The following is a 21,682-nucleotide window of genomic DNA, read 5'->3' on the forward strand; positions in this document are numbered from 1 at the left end:
ACATCAGAGCATTAGCATTTACAAGAGCTTATATTACTGTCTTTTATGCATAAAATATTCATATAAATTAATTTTTCAATTATTTTTTTTAAAGTTGTATAAACAATATAGTGACATATGTGAAAGAAAGCTCTTGAGTTTATGTGAAGTATTTTCAAAGAAGAGCACTTTCTTATTTTTTCTCTTAAAATCTATTTAATTTCATTATTTTTAATATAAAACACATGTGAGAACACATGCATTACTGATGTTCTTATATTTAATTACGCTTAAAAATTTTAAGTTTGAATATTTGATAATTGTACTCTCGTTTTCATTCGTCATCACCGAACAAGATTGCCATAGTCTTCCTCTTCACTAGGACATCTTTTTAATCATCACGTCAGCTCGTCGCCATCCGACTATATAATTCAGATCATCGTCGTCATGTGATCTTTGTTGACATCAGAGAAATCGTCCAATGAATAGATCATTGGTGATTACATCATATGACTTTTCGAATCATTTGTATCTATTACTATATCAATTCACAGCTCAGATGTCACCAGGTCTGTCATCACCGGACAAGATTGTCATAGTCTTCCTCTTCATCGGAACATATTTTTCATCATTATGTCAGTTCGTCGTCGGATGATACTATATATATCTTTCAGATCATCATCGTCATGTGATCTTTGTTTACATCAAAGAAATCGCCAATGAATAGATCATAGGTGCTTCCATCATATGACTTTTCGATTCATTTGTATCCATTATTATATTGATAATGGATTTGCAATTAGGAATCAAATGAAAGTTCTCAATTTTGATGGAATTGTTTGTTTTAGTCAGATTGATTATATTGTGTGTTAATAGATTTAATAGTGTTGTCAAAATCTTCTGTTTTGTAGTCAAGACCTTTATTTACAAATTTGTAGCTAATGATCTATTTAATAGATTTCTATTTATAGCCGACGATCTCTTTCTGGTTAAAATTACCTGTAAGCATTTGAGTTGTTTTCATTTACTTTACTAGTTGTTTTGATCTAATATACAATAGATTTGGATTAGCTAAGTGATGAACTGATTATTGTTGATTGTTTCTCGTACTCTTTTATTTCGTTTTTGTAGGTTTTTAAAGATGATTGATATATATTGTTTGCAGAGAATGAACTTCAAAAACAAATTTTTAATGGGAGTTCTTTGTGGACACAGATAGAAACACATTTATTTTTCCTTACAAAATGATGTGCAATATGAAAACTTAATTAAAATGATTACTGAATATTCTGTTATTCAAGAAAAAAATATCACTTTTAGCTACGATATTACCTTCGGATGAAATAATAGCAGAAGATGTTCCACTTGTTTCTTTATAATATAGTCACCAGGTAAATATATTCATCACCAAAATAAAAAGATATACTGAAATTAGTCATTGTTTTGTAAATATTAGCTTTAACCCTTGTTCGGAACTATGTTAGGGTTAGTAGGACGGTAATTTCGGACCTAACGAGTTATTAAAAACTAGTATTATCATCCATGCTCCGCATGGATCAGTTTTTGTTGCATTAATATTATTTTGTTTTAACCAAATTTTAGTGTTCATTTTAATATAACAAAAAATAACCAGTGAAACTTCAATTAAATATAAACTATAAAAAATTAAACTTTTATTGAATTCTTTCTGTTCAGAAGTTTTTAAAATTACGAATCTTTGTTTAAAGAACACTGATAAATGCCTGATTAAAAATAAAAGATAACACATTTTGGTTGAACTTACTTTTTGGGATTCTTCTCCATGGCCTTTTTTTTGTAGCCATCACTAATCTTGAAAATCAACAGTAAGACAAAAAAAAACAGATGAATAATATATAGACTCATAACCAGAATTTCAAATAGTTGTAAAATAGGTAAACCATTACAAACAGATTAGTAATATTCAATTTGTATATAGCAGATTCAGATGTACATATTATTACCTAAAATTGCTGACAAAATTCTGAGTTTTCATTTCTTGCTTGAAGAAAGCTTTGAAAGGAGTACATTTAAAAAGAATGAGCGAGAAAGATGAAATGAAAATGGAAGAAAATTAAATCTGAAATAAAAACGTGTACACACTTTTTACTGCACTCAAAACAAAAGAAAAAAAACAGAGAGGAAGAAGAGTAGACGATGATTGTAAAAGAAATAGACTGGGAGAATAAATTAGTTGCTTGAGTTTATGTAAGAGTTAGTTAAAACTTTTTGAAACCGTGACATGATTTTTTTAATTACAAATGACAGTTTTTAAGAAACATGAACGTGGTAGTGGCATGCGAAGATTTAGGATTTCTTTTTTTTTCTATATATAATTTTTGGAAAATTGTAATATAGAAAACTATTTTAATTAATTTTTTAAATTCTACATGTCAAATTCTGATTGCACAAGTGACTTGTGCTTTAGTATATAGGGGATCAGGAATTAATCGAAGATTATTTTTGTACTTTATTATATTTATGTGTATATATATTAATATATGCATAGTAAAACAAGGAAGCCGATGTTTCCCACTGAATCTTGACCCTTGTGTTTATATATCTATGCCCAAAAGAATGGAAAACAAAAGAAAAGTAAACCAAACTGAAAATCTAATGACCCGAGATAATATAATATATAAGACTAATTAGATCTTGACCTGCCCAACCGAGCGGGTATTTATTTTATGTTTTTAGTTTTTTTTATTTATAAATGATATAATATTTATTTTATGTTTTTAGTTTTTTTATTTATAAATAATATATTTGTAATATTTAAACATAAATTTAGATTGAAAATTAACATTTGTAGTTATAATAAAAATTAAAAGTTTTAAAAAATATTTTGATATAAATTTTAAATTCCTAATTAAAATAATATAGAGATGGATCATAATTTTCTCCAATTCTAAAATCATAGCATTATTAATAAAAAATAAAATAATTTATAAATAAATAAAATATATAAACATATTTGAAGTTAAAATAATTTTGTTAAAAAAAATCTTACGCCATTGTTGTTTATTTTTATTGTTTGACCCGTGGCCGTATAAATATTTGCTTTCACTTCAATTTTTTTCTTTGTTCTAATGATAATATGATGTGCTTCTACAAAAGAATATGTTGTTTTATGCATTGACAGCTCTATGCATGTGCCTAAGGTGCAAATGCATAGGGTCCAATTTTTTCACCTCTTTTTACTTCATAATTAAGGGTTCAATTTAAATAAACTTCAATAGCTTTTGCAGCAAAATCTGAAAAATACACATAAACTTAGGGTGGTCCACTTTATAAATGGAACAGGGACAATTGGAACTTGAAGCAATGAAATTGTGTGCATCTCCATAAATATTGAAGGAGTTACATGAAGCTTTTACTATTGGAATATTTTTCAGCTACTGAATCTCATCGAACAACTTCGTAGTCAATATATAATTAAGAAAACTTGTCTAATCAACGAAAGAAAGAACGATGACTATAATTCAAAAGAATATTTATACTAATGTTAACAATAGCATTAATCCAAAAACTGTTGAGAAAAAATGAACCACCATCAAAAGACCAAAAGGGCAAAACGTTGCCAACAAATCTGAATGAAAGGATAGTTATGACTCTCAATGTATTTGATCGGTCGCAAGAACACTTTTAGCCGCCAGAAACAATGGCGTGAATGGCTTCGCTGACAGATTGATCATCTGCTCTAACAGCCAGTTTCATTGCAATTTCCTTTCTGTTGTCCATTCCAAACTGCGCCTTCACCAAGACTTTCACGTTCCCTATGTACAAACCTGACAGTAAACTTGTGTGTGACCTTGCGTTACTTGCAACTGTCTCCGTCCCCTGAACACAAATAAAACAATGCATTAAGAAGGACAACTCGAGAATTGTATTCAGAGTAGGGAGAAGCTCGCCTAACCTCACAAGACTGCATGCCAAGAACATCAATTACAGCTTTTACTGCTTCGGCCAAGCTCTCTCTTGGCCCAAGCCCATACTCATCTTCAAGCTCGTTCTCTGGGTCCATGTTCTCCCATGCATTCCTGAAATTTGAAACACCGACGTTCACCATGTAGTCAGCAGGGACAATCTCAAGGTCCTCGAGCTGGTACTCATCTTCCACACCATCGTCCTCTGCTTCACCTGTGTTTGGGTCAACCTGTTCATACATTGAACATGTGATTATTTACACTAGTCAACCAAAAGTGGGCGAAACTGAAAGCTTATGAGGCATGTACGTACCTCCTTGACAACGAAAGTCAATGTGTTTGAGAACTTTCCAACAGCGGGGACTCCTTCTGGCTTCTCAAACGCCACAAAGGCCTGACCAGGAGAATCGTAAGGGAGCGAGTTTAGTGGCTTCGAAGATAGTTCACTGAACTCCTCTGCTTCTGAAGCATCTACAATGACATTGACCTGCAAAACAAGGGACGAAGAAAGGAATTGTCAAGGAGAAAGGCTTCAAGTAGCTTTCAACTAATATATTATTATGCTCATTACCCTCTCCAACAATTGCTCTGGTACTGTGTTTGTACAGTTATACTGAAAGACAACGTGACTCTCGAAGATATGCTTTACAACATTGACTGAGTATTCTGTTTCTGCTTCAGTTAGTTCCACAGGTGAGGAAGACTGAGAATAACCACATGTTTAACCAATAAGGATGTGTGAATAAGAGTAAACTCAAACGAGAAGCGCGTGCAGAAAATTTGTATACAAACCTTGAAAAGTTTGCCAAAGGTAGCAAACTCTGGAATAGATGATAGAAGTCTTTCATATGCATCAAACCCAGACACAGGTGCAGGTGGTGGAGCACCAAGACCTGTGGGCTTTTTACCCTTGGCTTTCTTCTCTGCAAGTGGCTGCGATTTGACTTCCTTAGGCACAGAGTCAACATCAAAAGCTTCTTCAGAGGGCTCCTGCAACATCAAAGATACAATAAGGTAACTGTCTTCCCAAAGTATATATAGAGTAGAAAACAAGGACGTCATAAGCTCACATAGTTTTTCAGACTTGTCTCCATGTTGACTAAAGGGGCCTCCAGAGAACCAAAGAGGAACTCTCTGCTATCTTTGTCGGTTTCAACAAGGCCATCATCGTTGCCAAGTATGCTCAAAAAGAGTGTTGCTCTATCACGAACCTGGAGATAAAGACGTTGAAACTCGAATTAGACCGAAACCCAAGCATGCAATCGGTATATAACGAGACATGCTGATATCCATAGGACCACAGATTTACTACTGCAACCAATGACTAGAAGGCAACTTTTCAATACGACTAGGCACAAACCTCGTCATCACTGTCATAGATGCAGCGCTTCAGCAAGACCGTAATCCGGGGCTGCAAGACAATTATTGATGCAATATATTTGTCATTAACCGAGGATGATATATAAAAACCTTAATGACGCTTAATAAGATAACTCTATACCTTCAAAGCTTCAACCATAAACCCAAACTTCGCAAGTGTGCAAACAGCAGCTGCTCGAACAGTTGCATTCTCCAAATGCACACGGTTGTATATATACCGGATATACTTGCTAGGATCTGAGGTGTTCGGCCCTTCAATTCCCAAGAAATGAAGGATCTACGCAAAAAAAAAAAAATTAAATAACAATGAACACAATGAACAGCTACAATCCCAGGTAAAAGATGGCGAAAAGCAAATTACCTGAGTTGAAAGGTAAGTGAATTCACAATCTTCGATAAACTCGCAAAGATGGAGCAATCCATTTTCCTTTGCATCTGGAATATCTCTGATTATGGTTACAATAGAATCAACAATTGCCCTTTTATACTCGAATCCACCTTCTTCCCTAAGAATGTTGCTCAAGAAGTTCATCCTACAAAGGAAAAGAGTGAGGCAGAGTTACCATATGCCAGTGATACACATCTTGACACCTCGATAGAATAGTAACTTCTACAGACCAAAACTACCAATAATAAACCTAAACGTTCACTTACAATGATCTATACTTCAGTGGAAATTTCACACACAACGATCTTATGGCTTCCACTACCACAATTTTAAACTCATCTGCGATATCTGACATGAAATTAGTTATCTGCTTCATCAACCGTTCCACACTAGATTCATTCCCTGTTTTCAGAAGTGTGGTGATCGCAAGTGTAGCAATGCTTCTATTCTGATCAGAAATTAAACTCTCCATATCAATGTTGCAGTTGGTGACTGCCATAGGATGAGTCATTGCAACCTGCGCAGTTCAGACCTCGATTCAGTATACAGTGTACATAGGGAAGATTTTTCAGTGTCTATCACTTGTACAGCATCTCGTTATCCTCAATTAAAGACATTGATGAAGCTAGGAAAACTCAGGAACAGGCTTTCAATTTTTCTGTCATGAAATAAAGAGAATAGTTTTGTAGTGAGGTGTCCAAAAAAAGAAATAAACGAATTGTACACCTTGTTCAGTGTCCGGACAGCAGCAAATCTCAGCACTGGTTTAGGGGAACTCAAAAAGAGCTGGAGGACAGTGATTGCTGGAGTCAATTCTCGGCTTGACACACCATCAAGCTCCGTGATAGCCCTTGCAGCCTCAAGGATCACCATTTCTGCCTTGTGGCGAAGGCAACTCTCCAGAAAATCATAAAACGGACGTTCCCCAGACTGGCTATGGTTGCCCATGTCCCGGATAATCTGAATAGTAAAAATTAAAGTTGATCAAGCCAAGACTTTCACACACATCATATTATCACGAAAAATAGAGGCCAAAACCTGACTGGTGTAACGTATCAAGAGACACTGGGCCAAAGGAGAACGGACAGCTCCCCTGGTCAAAGTACCAACCAACTTGCTGACAGCCAGGCGGTCATTTTGGCGTATCTGGATATGATAGATAATCAATACTAGTAAACGTTCATTAGATCACTTCTCCTATGATCTACAAGAAGACCCTACAGCAGAGTGACATGATATGTAGTCACTTGGAGCTAATACAGAGTGAACAATATAGGTAGATAAAGCAGGTCAGGATTTCAACTCTGCATATGTGGCATGGTCTCATGAAACATTAGCAAGAAAATGAAGCATACGCATCAACATAGACATATGAAAGGTATGTAGCAATGACCATACTATATAGAAGTAAAATACTATAAAGCTTATTTTTATGTTTCTACTTAATACTTTAGTAATATGCTACAAGGAAAAAGATGTTACTTGTCACTTGTCAGTGAATGACTAAATCCCCATGACCAGAAAAGAGGAAACGATTAACTTTCGGCTGACACAAGATCAAATAATGTACCTGATGAAGCAAAGCGAGGGCATGAAACTGAACAAGGGCTGCTCTTGACTGTACAGCTTCTTGAACCTCGTTACTCCATCGTTTAACAATTTCTGGGTTTGTCTGGAAACAAGAATGGAAGCGTATCAGTCTAAATCTCACACTAGGAAACAGGTCAATTAAAGTTGGTGATTTGGTGGTTAAAGGGAGACCTTTAGCATGTGAAGTCCACTGACTAAAGCTGCACTGGAAACAACAGGGTTCTTATCCACGATAGCTTGTTTCAAGTAGCGCTCAATTTGAGTAAGAAGGGTTCCGTCAATGATTCGGCAGAGGACACGAATAGCATTTGCACGGTACATATCAATCTTGCTGTTCATATCCTTCATCAGGGAGCTTGTCACAATAATAACCTATAGAGAAAGAAAACACCTAAATTAGAAATTGTAGCGACAGTGAAGTGCAAATTCTAAGCCAAAGATGGAGCAGGAACCTCGTCCGATCCTGGAGATAGTTCCTTAATGATTAAGTAGACCATTCTCCTCAAACCAGTGTCTTTAGATTGGAAAAGCTTTGTAACGGAGAAGAAGACTTCTGTTGCTTCAACCTGCACATGAAGCAAAATGTGACAAGTGCATTCCAAATAATAAACGTCGCTACAACAAAAAGAAACTGACCTTGGTGAATGACTCCCCTTGGTTAAGAAGATAAAGAAGTTTCGTGATGACCTAACAAATTCCATTCAAAAACATTTATGTGCTAAAAATGCCACAGAAAGAAACAGAATAACAAACAATAAAAAAAAAGACTTATTACCTGAGAGCACCTTCTAGGATCAAGCTGAGGGTCATTGAAGACTCTGGCTTCTTGAAGCACTGCTCCTTTCTCAATTCCCATGAATGGAGAAAACTCCACTGATCCACAAACAACAGTAAATACCGGATCCAGATTGACACAAATTAATCACAACATAACAACATTCTTCACGATGATATTCGAATCTACATTTCCATACAAGGTCGTGCAGATCTATCTACGCATCGATTACACTAAATGATAATGCGCACAGATCTAAAAACCAGAAATGGTTGAACCAAAGAGAGAAAGAAGGAGGACATACGCTCATCGTCGAGATCATCGTCTTTCTTCACGAGTGGTTGAGCCATAGCTGATGAATCTTCTGATATCTCGATTTCCTCAGATCTCTTCCCTTTGATGCAAATGCGCGGAACGGAGAAGGAATAATATTTTGAGAAGACTCAAGAGTAGGGAGGATGAAGGGAGAGCAGCGATCAGCTGCATCCGCACTTGATTTGGTTCCCGAGTACTAACTGCTCCATCTTCCGCCACGTCATACTCTTATTTGACGGTCTAGGTGTTTCGGTTCAGTTTTTTTTAGGACAATCTCCTAGATAGACCAATTTCAAATCTTTATCACAAAAAGTCTTTAATGAAGAAAAATATCCAAATATTTTATTTAATATGTAAAAAACTTTTATATCCTAGCTATATATATACACAAATAAAATAAAATAAATTAAAATAATATAATTATTTTTATAGTTTCCGAATTATATGTTTTTAAATTCAAAATTTTTATAATTTTTATTTTGAAACTTTTTTGACAATTTTGTTTTCCAAATTTTTTTTTGAAATTCAAAAATAATTTTTGAAATTATTTTTTAATATTTATTTTCAAATTTTTAATATTTATTTTTATTTTATAAAATTTTAAACTTCAACCCCAAAATTCTACCACTTAACTCTAAATCCTAAGGTTTAGAATCTAGATTAGTTAACTCTAGTAAATGTTTATTTGTCTTTTTAATAAAACATTTTGGTTATTTTGATACTAAGAGGCTATATTTTTGAAACAAACCTTTTTAAGGATATCCTAGGATATATATATTTTTAATGTTCTTATTTTCTCGTTTTCTTTATATATATATAAATTTTTTTTACATCAAATGGTTATTTTATTACTTAAACTAGGTTCTTGTACCGTTTAGTGATTCGTGTGGATTAATTTATTTGAATTTGTTAATTTTATCAGTTTTTACTTGTATATAATATTTTGTATATTTTCTGCTGGTTTTAGTTTAATCTACGTTTCCTGATTTAATATTCTTTTTACCTTATTTATAAGAACATTTAGTGAACAATTCACCAAAATTTGCGTGGCAATATATTGTGGGAATTTGCCTAAACTACTATATTTCTTGTATCATATTTCATTTTTACCTTAACCAATTTTACAATTAAATTTAAATAGGAAAAATACAATTGTATCCCTAACTAATTAAACACAAAACTAATATTTTTTCTCACAATTTCTTCAAATCACGAGCTCCACCAAATCAAATGATATCTTAAATTCTTTACGATGATCAGATTTGACGAAATTTGACGAAGTTGACGAGTTCTCCGGAGAAATTTGACGAAGCCGGCGAGTTTTGGCAAACTTTGCAATCGCTAGCGAACTTGACGAGATCTAGACGCTATCCGGCGAACAGAGGAAGAAGATCAGAGAGGTGTCTAGATAATTTGAGAAGGAAGCATCAAAAAGTGATTTTTATCTTTTAATTATGCTTTTCTGAAAACGATTTGTTTAATTATATTTTAAGTTGAAATATTTCAAAAATGATCTGTTTATGTGATGTCGACAAAGCTTCAATGTTGAAATTATACTCCGAGATATTTATAAGCCTTTATGAATTTCATATTATAGAAAGATATACCGTTTCTATAAGTTTTGATGTTTGAATATATATTTTTATATTCCCTGATCCAGTTATAATGCCTGGAATTTGTTCTATTTGTGGGGAATGGAAATTAATGTTTTCTGTTTTTATTGTGCCAAACAAGGGTAGCTGTATTAATTTCGTTGAGGTATATTAATACTCCTTTTACATTTTCATAAGAAATTATAAAATTATTGTATATCAATTATTGGATTCAAGTTTTTACGTTGCAGATGGAAATATAAAATCCTCATTGCTGGAAGTATCAAAATCCTTGAGGTATTAATTACAACTTTACATTTATGAGGACTTATAAAATAATTATAAGCTTATTAATTTGTGCTTTATGTTGCAAACAGAACACAGAGATCACCATTACTTGTGTCAAACATGATAGAACTCCGAGATAAGTTTCTAGTACACAAAACTTGCATATTCATTAAAAGTAGTAATATTTTTGAGGTATATATTACAGTTTTACATTTATGAAGACTTACAAAATAATGTTATGATACTTATTTACTTCATGTTTTGTGTTTCAGGCATTGAAAATTTCTACTACTCAAGTTCCTAATTTTGTTGAGATATTCTTTTTCAAAAATATTTGCTTAAATTTTATATTTTTGAGGGTTTACAAAACTTATTTTGGAACAGATTTATTTTTTAGTAATAACTCCATGATTAATGTTGCAGAGAGAAACTCACACACATCATGAGACTGAATTGAGAAATATTCAAAGAGTTAACCAAGTCCGTGGTATAGAACATATTCATATAACCAATCCTCTTATATCTCCTTCAAATAGTCTTGTTGGCAATAAGGTATGTATAAGGTTTTATAAATATAATTCTAAAACATTTATTTTTCATCTTTCATTTTTGATTGTACCCCTCTCTATTATTCTTAATTTTCTTATTAGATTTACACTAACATATTCAGAAAGTATATATCTTGTAGCATATTGGGATATTCCTTCAAATATTATTTTTTTGTCATCCTCCATCTACTCATTTTCTCAGTGGAAGGAGTGAAAAAAGAGAGGATACTTAATTCGTGGGAGTATAGAAAATATAGGTCGAAATCGATTACATACAAATGTAGCAAATGTGGATGACAAGAACAGTTTATTAAAAGTGAATTTTATTTTATCATTACTATAAAGTTATAACTATTATCGTTTATCATTTTTTATGAGGTGAGAATTGTTACTATCTGGTAACTTCTTTTATTATTTAATAAGATTTATTTACCAAGTTTTACAGGTTTTTATAAAAACTTAAGTTATTTAACATCAAAGTAGAATTAATGTCAGCTTAGATTTAACAAGTAGATTAAAGCCTCATGAAATCTAATGTTATTTCCTAATCAAATGATTAAAATACAGATAAAAGATATTCTTTATAAAGTCATGAACAAACAAATTGTTTACATACATACCCTTATAGATTCTTTTTAAATGATTTATAAATCCTTAAAAATGGTTTATAAAATTTATATATATTTTATAAACTTTTATAAATGGTTTATAATCCTTACTAATTATTTACATACATTTATAAATCCTTATTAATTACTTCCATACCTTTATAAATCCTTATAAAATATTTTACATACCCTTATAAATCATTTTATAAGCCTTTATAAATGGTTATATACTCTTATAAATAATATAGAGACCTTATAATTGGTTTCTGCACCAATATAAACCCTTATTAATAGTATACATATCCCTTATAAATTATTTATAAACTTTTATAACTTTCTTATAGACATTTATAAACCGTTTATAGACTTTATAACTTGTTTTATAAGCCTTTATATATGGTTTATAGATTATTACAAATAATTTTGCATATCCTTATAAATTGTTTTACAAAATTTTATAATGGTGTATAAACTTTATAATTTTTTTTATAAACCAAATTATTTACATACCATTATAAACCCTACATTGTTTTATTAGCCTTTCTAAATGGTTATAATTTTTTTTAAATGATGTAGAGACCTTTAATTGATTTCTAAACGTATATAACTCTTAAACTTGTATATATACCCCTTATAAATTGAATATAAACTTTCATAATTTTAATGAACATTTATAAATGGTTTATAGACTTTATAAATTGATTTTTAAGCCTTTATAAATGGTTTATAGAATCTTATAGATATTTCATTAACCTTTATAAATAGTTTATAAGTTGTTTTTATAAAATTTTATAAATGTTTTATAAACCCTTACTAATTATTTACATACCCTTATAAACTCTTATAAATTATAAATTGTTGATAAGCCTTTATAAATTATAAACTGTTTATAAGCCTTTATAAATTATAAATTGTTTATAAGCCTTTATAAATGGTTTTATTAAGCTGTACAGTTTTTATATAGTTGATAACCTATCTTTACCAATATGAATAATAACCAAAGTTTGTTCCTTATCAAAATGGGAGAATTACCAATTGTGACTCAAAACTTGGAGTCAAACCCAAAAGAGTACCCCAACTTGGGTCAAAGGCAAAAGTAACCTAAAAGGCTATTGAAATTACAACTATCTCCTTGTGAACAAACAAAAAAACGGATTTTTTTTTACGTTTCTACCCCTCGCAAGTCGTCTGTTTACAGACGACTTGAAAATAAGTCGTCCAGACGACTTTAAGTTAAGTCGTCTGGACAGTTATTCTTAAACATAATTTAAAAATTTTGTAAAAAATATTTTGATAAGTGAAAAATTGGAATTATGTAATTAACATATGTCTTAAGAGATATAAATTAATATATAACAAATTTCAATTGTTTTCAGCCCAGATGAGTAAAAGTAGTGAGTCATGATATTCTTTAGTTTATGTTTCATCAACATATGTTGTAGTATTGTATGTGTTCTTAGGGTTAGATTTTGGAAAGCATTAAAACCGTTTTTGAAAATTTTTAAAATTACCTAGGCGTGTTCATTTCTGTGTATAGTAAACACTATTGAAGTATAATTTGATTTTATAACGTGGTTAGTAAGTTAATTTAGTCATTTTAGTTTAGGGGTTCATTTTAGGGTATTGGACGACTTAATATTTAGTCTTCTGTTCCCAGACGACTAAATATTAGGTCGTCTGATGTACATTATCAGCCAGAATAAGTCGTCTAAACCGGACCAAACCTTAAAGTTTACCAATGTACTTTTAAAGCTAACCGGATTATTTACCCAATATATAAGGTGATTTTTTTTTTTTTTTTCATTTTCCGCGAACAGAAACCCTAACAGTTCTCTCTCACCGGTGATATCAAAGGCGATTCGAATTCCCACTATTTCCGAACAACCATCGTTCTCAACGTCGGCTATCTATCTCACTTCATTCTCACCGTTGTCGCCGCAGCTTCTTCTAACCCTAGCGCCGCCGATTCCTCTAAACCCTAGCGCCCCCGCTTCCACTATTTCCGAACAAACCGTCGCCCTCGCCACCGTGCTCACCAACGTTCTCACCGCCGCTTACTCTAAACACTAGCTAGCACCGCCGTTTCTTCTAAACCCTAGCGCCGCCGCTTCTTCTAAACCCTAGCGCCGCCGCTTCTTCTCTGTAAACCGTAGCGCCGTTTCTCTGTAAACCCTAACGCCGGTAAGTCATCAAACTCGTGGAAAAGATGAACATAAAACGTTGTCTCTTTCAATTTACTCATTCTCACCGTTTCACGTTTATTTTTTCAGATCTATAACCACAATGACGAGTACTCGAACTCCTTCTGCGACTAATCAGGTCCGCTTGAAATTTTTCTACTGGAAGACTTGTAAGTAAGTCGTCTGGAAAGTCTTCAACCTGGACGACTTAGTACGTCCATTTGGAAGACTTTCCAGACGACTTAAATATAAGTCGTCAACTAAGTCGTCCAGTTGGACGACTTTCTAGACGACTTATATTTAAGTCGTCTACTAAGTCGTCTGGAGTAACAATTAAGGCGTGATTGATTTAGCTTGTGTTCTGACTTCTATTGTTGTCTTTGATTATTTTGCAGACAAAAAGGATGGATATTCCAGAACTCCCCCGTAGGTTATACACATTAGGGGAAGAGCCAGAACCCCACAATAGCATTTCGTATCATACGGATAACACGAAGTTGCATACTGCTCTTAGGGAAGCTCTCACTGATGCTGAATTTGAAGAGCTCAAGGAGTCGAGATTGGGAGTTTTCATCAAGTTCAAGGAGCAGGGATTTGGTTGGGCTTCAAGGCTGGTTCACCACTTGCTCGGTTTAAAGCTGGACATTAAGAAGAAGTACGAGATGTGGTGTCTCGTTGGTCCAGAACCTGCGAGGTTTTCACTGTTAGAGTTTGAAAACATCACTGGTCTAAACTGCGACTACATCGAGGACCTTGAGACACCAGAATATGAAGTTACCCCACAGATGGTTTCTTTCTGGGAGATGATGGGAGTTCATCGGGAAGCTGGGCCAAGTACTGATCAGATAATAGCAGCACTGAAGAGATGCGGGGATTGGTCCAGGGAAGATCGCAAGCGACTCGCGTACCTTTCCATCTTCACTGGATTCATTGAAGGGAAAAAGTTCTCAAGCGCTACACGAGCTACTCTCGCAAGGCTAGTGATGGATTTAGAAAGGTTTGAGAATTATCCATGGGGGAGAGTCGCGTTTAAGGTGCTGATAGACTCTTTGTGGAACAAAGATATTACAGGTTGTTACACCGTGGATGGCTTTATACAAGTTCTTCAGGTCTGGGCGTACACAGCTATTCCGGGATTGGGTGCTAGTATTGGTCTACCCAGAGCAAACAGTCCGTCTCCACCGATTCTGGCTTACGACGGCAGCAGAGGCCGCAGATTCATGAAAGCTGCTATCTTGAGTCAGGTACCTTTCCATCTTCACTTAATTAAGTCGTCTGGAAGGTCTTCCAGCTGGACGACTTAGTAGACGACTTATTATAAGTCGTCTGGAAGGTCTTCCAGCTGGACGACTTAGTAGACGACTTATAAGTCGTCTGGAAGGTCTTCCAGCTGGACGACTTAGTAGACGACTTATTATAAGTCGTCTGGAAGGTCTTCCAACTGGACGACTTAGTAGACGACTTATTATAAGTCGTCTGGAAGGTTTTCCAGCTGGACGACTTAGTAGACGACTTATTATAAGTCGTCTGGAAGGTCGTCCAGCTGGACGACTTAGTAGACGACTTATAATAAGTCGTCTGGAAGGTCGTCCAGCTGGACGACTTAGTTGACGACTTATAATTAAGTCGTCTATTTAGTATTTTGTTTCAAATATCTAACTCGATTCTTCTTCTATTTACTGCAGACCCGCGTGATCAACTTTGTTGAGAAGGACATTAGTGAAATGTGGCCAAAATGGGACTCTGAGGTTGATGACGTGCCCGCGGAGAACATCATTAAAGTCATGTATGATCGGAGACCGTGGAAGTGGACCATGGATTGCTGGGAAGTCACTGGTACAAAACCCAAGTTTGTGACTCCATCGAAAAGAGCCAAAGAGATGGTTGTGGAGGAGGTGGAGGAAGACAATCAGAGACCTCGGAAGAAAGCTCGTAAAGAGGCTCCTAAAGAGGCTCCTAAAGAGGCTAGAGAAGAGGCTCCTACAGAGGCTACAGAAGAGGCTACAGAAGAGGCTAGAGAAGAGGCTAGTTGGGTGACCAGAGAGGAGTTAGAAAACATGTTCAATGACTTAAGAAGTGGCTTAGGTGACATGATGAAAGATGGGTTTAAGAAGTGCATCAGGGAGATTAGGAAGATCTCCGATAGATTGGAAGCTGTGGAGAAGAAGGTTGGTGTCACCAATCAGACTACCCCTCAAGCCCCAGAAACCGGGGTTAGTAAAAAACACCCTACCCCACAAGCCCCAGAAACCGGGGTTAGTAACAAACAGACTACTCCTCAAAAGGATCAGCCTACACTTCAAACCAATCATCCTACTCCTCCCACCAGACAGCCTGCTCCTCAAAAGGCAAAGCCTACTCCTCAAAAGGCAAAGCCTACTCCTCAAACGAAACAGCCTGCTCCTCAAACGAAACAGCCTGCTCCTCAAACTAAACAGCCTGCTCCTCAAACGAAACAGCCTGCTCCTCAAACGAAAAAGCCTTCTCCTCAAAAGAAACAGCCTTCTCCTCTGCCCAAAGAGGTTATTATCAAATCTTTAAGTCATCTGGTAACTTGTCTTTGTATAGATTTGTAAATATATAAGTCTCTGGAAGGTTTTCCAGCTGGACGACTTACAAATAAGTCGTCTGGAAGGTTTGTAAGTCGTCTGGAAGGTTCTAACTTGTATTATTTTATATGCAGCATATAGATGCTTGGATGAATGTGCTGAGGCAGAGGTATAAGGAGAACCCACAATGTTTCCGGAGCGAGCGAATGTGCTTCCTGGATCACAACTTTACCCAGTCTTGGAGAGAACAGTATCTGGTCTTCAAAGCATCGTCGTCTGATCACAATGGTTTAGGAAAAATGCTACCTAGTGGGGCGGCGAGTTTGTATGACGGATCAATGCCTTCATTTTGCCAATCAAACAAGAAGTGGGGGGAGGACATTGATGATATCTATGCGCCACTGAACTTGGACAACAAACATTGGGTGGCTATTTGGATATCGATCCCTAAGAGGCACATAGTCGTCTGGGACAGCATACCTTCAACTACCATACCAGAAAGATGGGATGAGATAATGGAGCCTTTTCTCGAGATGGTCCCTTATCTGATTGTGGAGTGCGGAGACCAGATGCATGGGTTGGAGCGATACACATATGAGAGACTGCTCAAAGATGTACCCACGGCCAACAATGGTGATTGTGGCGTGTACGCTGCAAAGTACATTGAATGTCATGCTCTTGGGGTCCCCTTTAGCCCTAAAGACTTTGCTAGGTCCAATGCGAAGACTATGAGGGATACTATGGCTTTGGCTATATGGACGGAGCTTGTTGATCAGCATCTGAAAGATAATGAGGATGGTGGTATGTTTGTGGGCATGTATGATTAGATACACAAATCAATTTGTATAGATTTTTTAACTTGTATAGATTTTTTAACTTGTATAGATTTTTTAACTTGTATAGATACACAAATCAATTTGTATATTTGAACTATTTGTATACACAAATCTATTTGTATATTTGAACTATTTGTTTACACAAATCTATTTGTATGTTTGTGGGCATGTATGATTTATTTGATTTTCTAACTTGTATAGATTTTCTAACTTACAAATAAGTCGTCTGGAAGGTTTTCCAGCTGGATGGAAGGTTTTCCAGCTGGACGACTTACAAATAAGTCGTCTGGAAGGTTTTCCAGCTGGACGACTTACAAATAAGTCGTCTGGAAGGTTTTCCAGCTGGCGACTTACAAAATAAGTCGTCTGGAAGGTTTTCCAGCTGGACGACTTACAAATAAGGTAGTCTAAAAATAAAATACACTGGACGACTTCGTAAAAGGTCGTCTAAAAAAAAATACACTTGAAGGGATAGTAGAAGGTAGTCTAAACACTGGACGACTTAAATACACTGGACGACTTAAATACACTGGACGACTTCGTAAAAGGTCGTCTAAAAAAATACACTTGAAGGGATAGTAGAAGGTAGTCTAATACACTGGACGACTTCGTAAAAGGTCGTCTAAAAAAATACACTTGAAGGGATAGTAGAAGGTAGTCTAATACACTGGACGACTTCGTAGAAGGTAGACGAAACACTGGACGACTTAGAAATTAGTCGTCTGGACGGGTAATCAAGACTGGACGACTTATATTTAGGTCGTCTGGACAACTAGTCAACTGGTTGTGTACATTGTGGTTTCGTATGGCCAGTTTCCTTGCAGTTTGAGCATCTCCGTGCCCTGTGTTTCTTCCTGGGTTTGTGTCCCCTCATCCTAGATAGCTCCAACCAAGATTGCCATCTTGATTTCTTCTGTCTCCCCGGACCACGCTTTACGTTTGGAGGAAAGCATTCTCGTTCCTCAATATGTTGTGACACGATAGGATATATATTCTCTGAGTATCCTGCATACAGATGATTCTTTGAGTAAAGTGGACATACAAGTGTGTCGATATGCACACCAGCATGTGTTCCAGCTGCTATAGCATGAGAGCAAGGTATTTTCTCCACTCCATAGACACCACAACCACACTTTACATGTTCCAAATCAACCGCACAGTCCATTTTGCCACCTTTGACAAAGAAACGCCATCCATCAATTGGTTCGACCGTCATCGTATCCGCTATCTCTGATCGAACAGCAAGCAAGTATTCAACACCCCGGCTATGTACAGTTGGGAGACTCAAAGCATCTTGTCTCCTTTTCCAATACCATTTTCCTAACTTCTGCCTTATGAACTCCAGCAGGAACGGAATCGGAAATCCTCTTGCTCGCTTCAGTGCGGAATTAATAGATTCAGCGATGTTGCTTGTTTTTATGTTGAACCTGTTCCCCTTACAATAAACCCTTGACCATAGCTTGGCGTCGGCCTTCTCCAAATACGTTGCAAGTTCCGGGTTTGCACTCCGTATCTCAGCCATGTACCGGTTAAAATCGTGAACCGTGTGCGCATAAGCAGCCCCTTTCACCAAGTACATGAGATGTTTCCCTTTAAACTTTTTGACAATGTTATCTTGAAGGTGATAATAACATATTCCTCGGGTTGCCCAAGGAAACACCTTGTCACACGCACTTTTAATGGCCGCGTGCCGGTCAGAGACTATCACCAGAGGCTTGTCATGAGATATACAACTAGCCAATTTTGTGAAAAACCATTCCCAAGAAGGTTCATCTTCAGCATCCACGATCCCAAAAGCCAATGGGAATATCTGAAAATTGCCATCTTGTGCGGCTGCAACTAACATAACACCTCCATACTTTCCACTTAGGTGAGTTCCATCCACCACAATGACCCTTCTCTGATACTTAAAACCTTTGATAGAAGCTCCAAAAGAGAGAAATAGATACTTAAATCTTTTCTCAGAATCAAGTTCTATAGCCGTGATAGAATCAGGATTTGCAATGGAGATTTGCTCGAGATATGAAGGCAGACGCGAATACCCTTCTTCTGCTGATCCTCTCACCAATTTCTGTGCATATAACAGTGCTCTGTATGAAGTGGTGTAATCAAGCGTCATGCCAAACATGTTCTTCATTGCATCAGTGATATGCTGTGGAGTTATCCCATCAATGATCCCAACACGATCAATGAAAAGACTACCAACATACTTTGGAGTACAGTGTCTCCGCTGAGCGATTCGGTCTCCAATTGAGCATAAATGTTTTTCCACATACTTTGTTACCCAAAACGTGTTTGACCCATGTTTCACACTCGCTCTGATCTTCCATCCACAACCGCTAACCCGACATATTGCCACAAGGAGAGTTTTTGTTGATTTGTATATTCTGAAAGAAAACCTATCCCTCACTGCTGTCAACCGCAGCTCTGAAAGCAGTGCATCCTTGCTAACAAAACTCTGGTTGACATAGATGCTGGTACAATCCGATTTTCCTCCTTCAATAGCATTTGTCTTAGCATATGTCTTTTGAATTTCTTCAAAACAAATATTATCATCATCTTCCTCGTCCTCATCTAGAACCTTTCCATAAAGACTGTAATCCCCACCATTCTGATCCGTTTCACCAACAATAGTGTTATCAGCATCCTCCTCCCCATTTTCCTCCTCCCCATTTTCCTCCTCCCCATCTTGATTTTCATCTTCAACAGACTCATTATCACCAACATCTTCAAAACATTCATCAGCCTCATCATTATCACCAACATCTTCTTCCCATTCACCAGCTTCATCATTATCACCAACATCTTCTTCCCATTCACCAGCTTCTTCTCTTTTCTCTGAAACCGTTTCCACCTTGCTGCGGCTTGATACACAAAGACATACTCTATGCGTTTTGAGTATCTCGAGCAAGTTTCGAACTTGTCTATCACTTGTAACATGAATGGGAGGACTGCTTGGAGTCATCATCATTTCTGCTGGTAATGAGTAGCTAATCTCCACAGTCACTGATCTCATGTCCAGGTTATAATCTTCTTGAGCCATTGCAACAAGTTCAGCATGTGTTGAATCTTCATTCAATAAAAACAATCTTGCTCCTTTGAGATCATCAACCACAAAATCCCAACGGAAATCTCTCAACAACCATTCTCCATACACTGCATGTAACTTAAAATCATCTGCAAATATTCAAAATAAAACACATTAGTAAACATAGAGAAAATGAAGAAGTTCAACAAACATTATCGCAGACGACTTAGATTTAAGTCGTCCAGAAGACTTAAAGGTAAGTCGTCTAAAGAGGTCACTTTTGCAATTGAAAATTAAAAGGGACGACTTAATTCTAAGTCGTCCGGCTTTGTTTGTTAAAAAAAAAATTTCAGACGACTTATATATAAGTCGTCTACGAAAAACGGGCTAGTTTTGCATTTGACCGAATCGTGTCAGATCTTTGACTATTTCTGGACGACTTATAAATCAGTCGTCTCTGGAAAGTAAAAATTTCAATATTTTATTCAAACTAGACGACTTACACGTAAGTCGTCCCAGGTTAGTTTTGTAATTGAAAAATAAAACTTGAAAATTTAACTTTCTCCAGACGACTTAACTAAAAGTCGTCCAGCTAGACGACTTAATTTAAGGTCGTCCGGGATAAGCAAGGTTTGGACGACTTAATTGGGAAAAATTCTGGACGACTTTGCTTTCCCCGGACGACTTTAAATTAAGTCTTCTGACGGGACGACTTTATATTATGTCGTCTGGTAAAAATTAAATTATGAAGTTTTATTTTTCAACTACAAAACTAACCTAAGACGACTTACACGTAAGTCGTCTAGTTTAATAAAATATTGAAATTTTAACTTTCCGAGAGACGACTGAATTATAAGTCGTCCAGAAATAGTCAAAGATCTGACACGATTCGGTCAAATGCAAAACTAGCCTGTTTCTCGTAGACGACTTATATATAAGTCGTCTGGACTGTTTTTTTTCACCAAACAAAGCTGGACGACTTAGTTTAAGTCGTCCGTTTGACCAGAAGACTCATCAGTAAGTCTTCTACATACAGATGACTTACTTGTAAGTCTTCTACGCGAACAGATTTTGAAAAAAATTCAAATTCGTACCTTAAACTAGGTGAGATGACTTTGTTTGCACACAGGGTCTTCTCCAACCACCCAGAACCTCAAACGAAAGCAACCGTAAGTCAAAACGAAAGAAATATGGCTCCAAACAATTTTGAATCAAAAGCTTCAGTTTTTTGGATGAATATGGAGAGAAAGTGAAAGAAATGTTGTTTTTAGTTCATAACAATTGAAACAGAGAGAGTGTAAAGAGATTTACGTGCATTAAAGGGCATTAAAAGCTCCAAACAGTTCGTACAAGGTTGTTCCCACTATTCATGGCAGTGGCAATATTGTAAATACTTGAAGAAAATGAGGTTGAGACAGTAAAGAAGCCATTTTCGAAAAAAAAAAAAAGGGTTAATGGCATTTTCGTAGATAAAATGCAGATGTGGGGTTAAAAACTCAAAAAAAAAATGAGTCAAAAGAAAAGGTTAGTTTTCTGTTTGAATTCAAGTTTTGAGTCACTTTTGCAATAAGCCCTATCAAAATATCAAAGTACAAACCAAAAATGTTTTTATCAAAGACAACAAAATAAAACAGTTTACCAATTAAAACACTAGCCATTGTTATTAATTAAGAACTAAAAGA

General features: G+C 35.6%; 1 protein-coding gene across 1 annotated transcript; it reads right to left on the bottom strand.

Moving 5' to 3' along the window:
• Positions 1-3,450: 3,450 nt before the first annotated feature.
• Positions 3,451-8,521, bottom strand: LOC108812799 (coatomer subunit gamma). The gene is made up of 18 exons (XM_018585164.2): positions 8,361-8,521; positions 8,057-8,154; positions 7,918-7,968; positions 7,734-7,847; positions 7,453-7,653; positions 7,262-7,363; positions 6,730-6,837; positions 6,418-6,651; positions 5,958-6,208; positions 5,665-5,836; positions 5,425-5,580; positions 5,284-5,334; positions 4,994-5,134; positions 4,716-4,913; positions 4,495-4,626; positions 4,237-4,410; positions 3,914-4,153; positions 3,451-3,837 (listed from the first exon to the last, which is right to left on the bottom strand). The coding sequence occupies exons 1-18, from the start codon at positions 8,404-8,406 to the stop codon at positions 3,643-3,645; spliced, it is 2,664 nt and encodes an 887-aa protein (XP_018440666.1). The 5' UTR covers positions 8,407-8,521; the 3' UTR covers positions 3,451-3,642.
• Positions 8,522-21,682: the final 13,161 nt, after the last annotated feature.

This window comes from Raphanus sativus, chromosome 6, assembly GCF_000801105.2.
Source record: "Raphanus sativus cultivar WK10039 chromosome 6, ASM80110v3, whole genome shotgun sequence".
In the NCBI taxonomy this organism is placed as follows: Eukaryota; Viridiplantae; Streptophyta; class Magnoliopsida; order Brassicales; family Brassicaceae; genus Raphanus; species Raphanus sativus.

Bases quoted from the DNA above. Each gene is read 5' to 3' on its own strand.
- LOC108812799 (XM_018585164.2), bottom strand. From the start codon at position 8,406: ATGGCTCAACCACTCGTGAAGAAAGACGATGATCTCGACGATGAGC. The intron at 7,364-7,452 runs GTCTCCCTTTAA...TCTTGTTTCCAG, and splicing joins GTGGACTTCACATGCTAAAG to ACAAACCCAGAAATTGTTAA. The intron at 4,154-4,236 runs GTACGTACATGC...ATGTATGAACAG, and splicing joins TGACTTTCGTTGTCAAGGAG to GTTGACCCAAACACAGGTGA.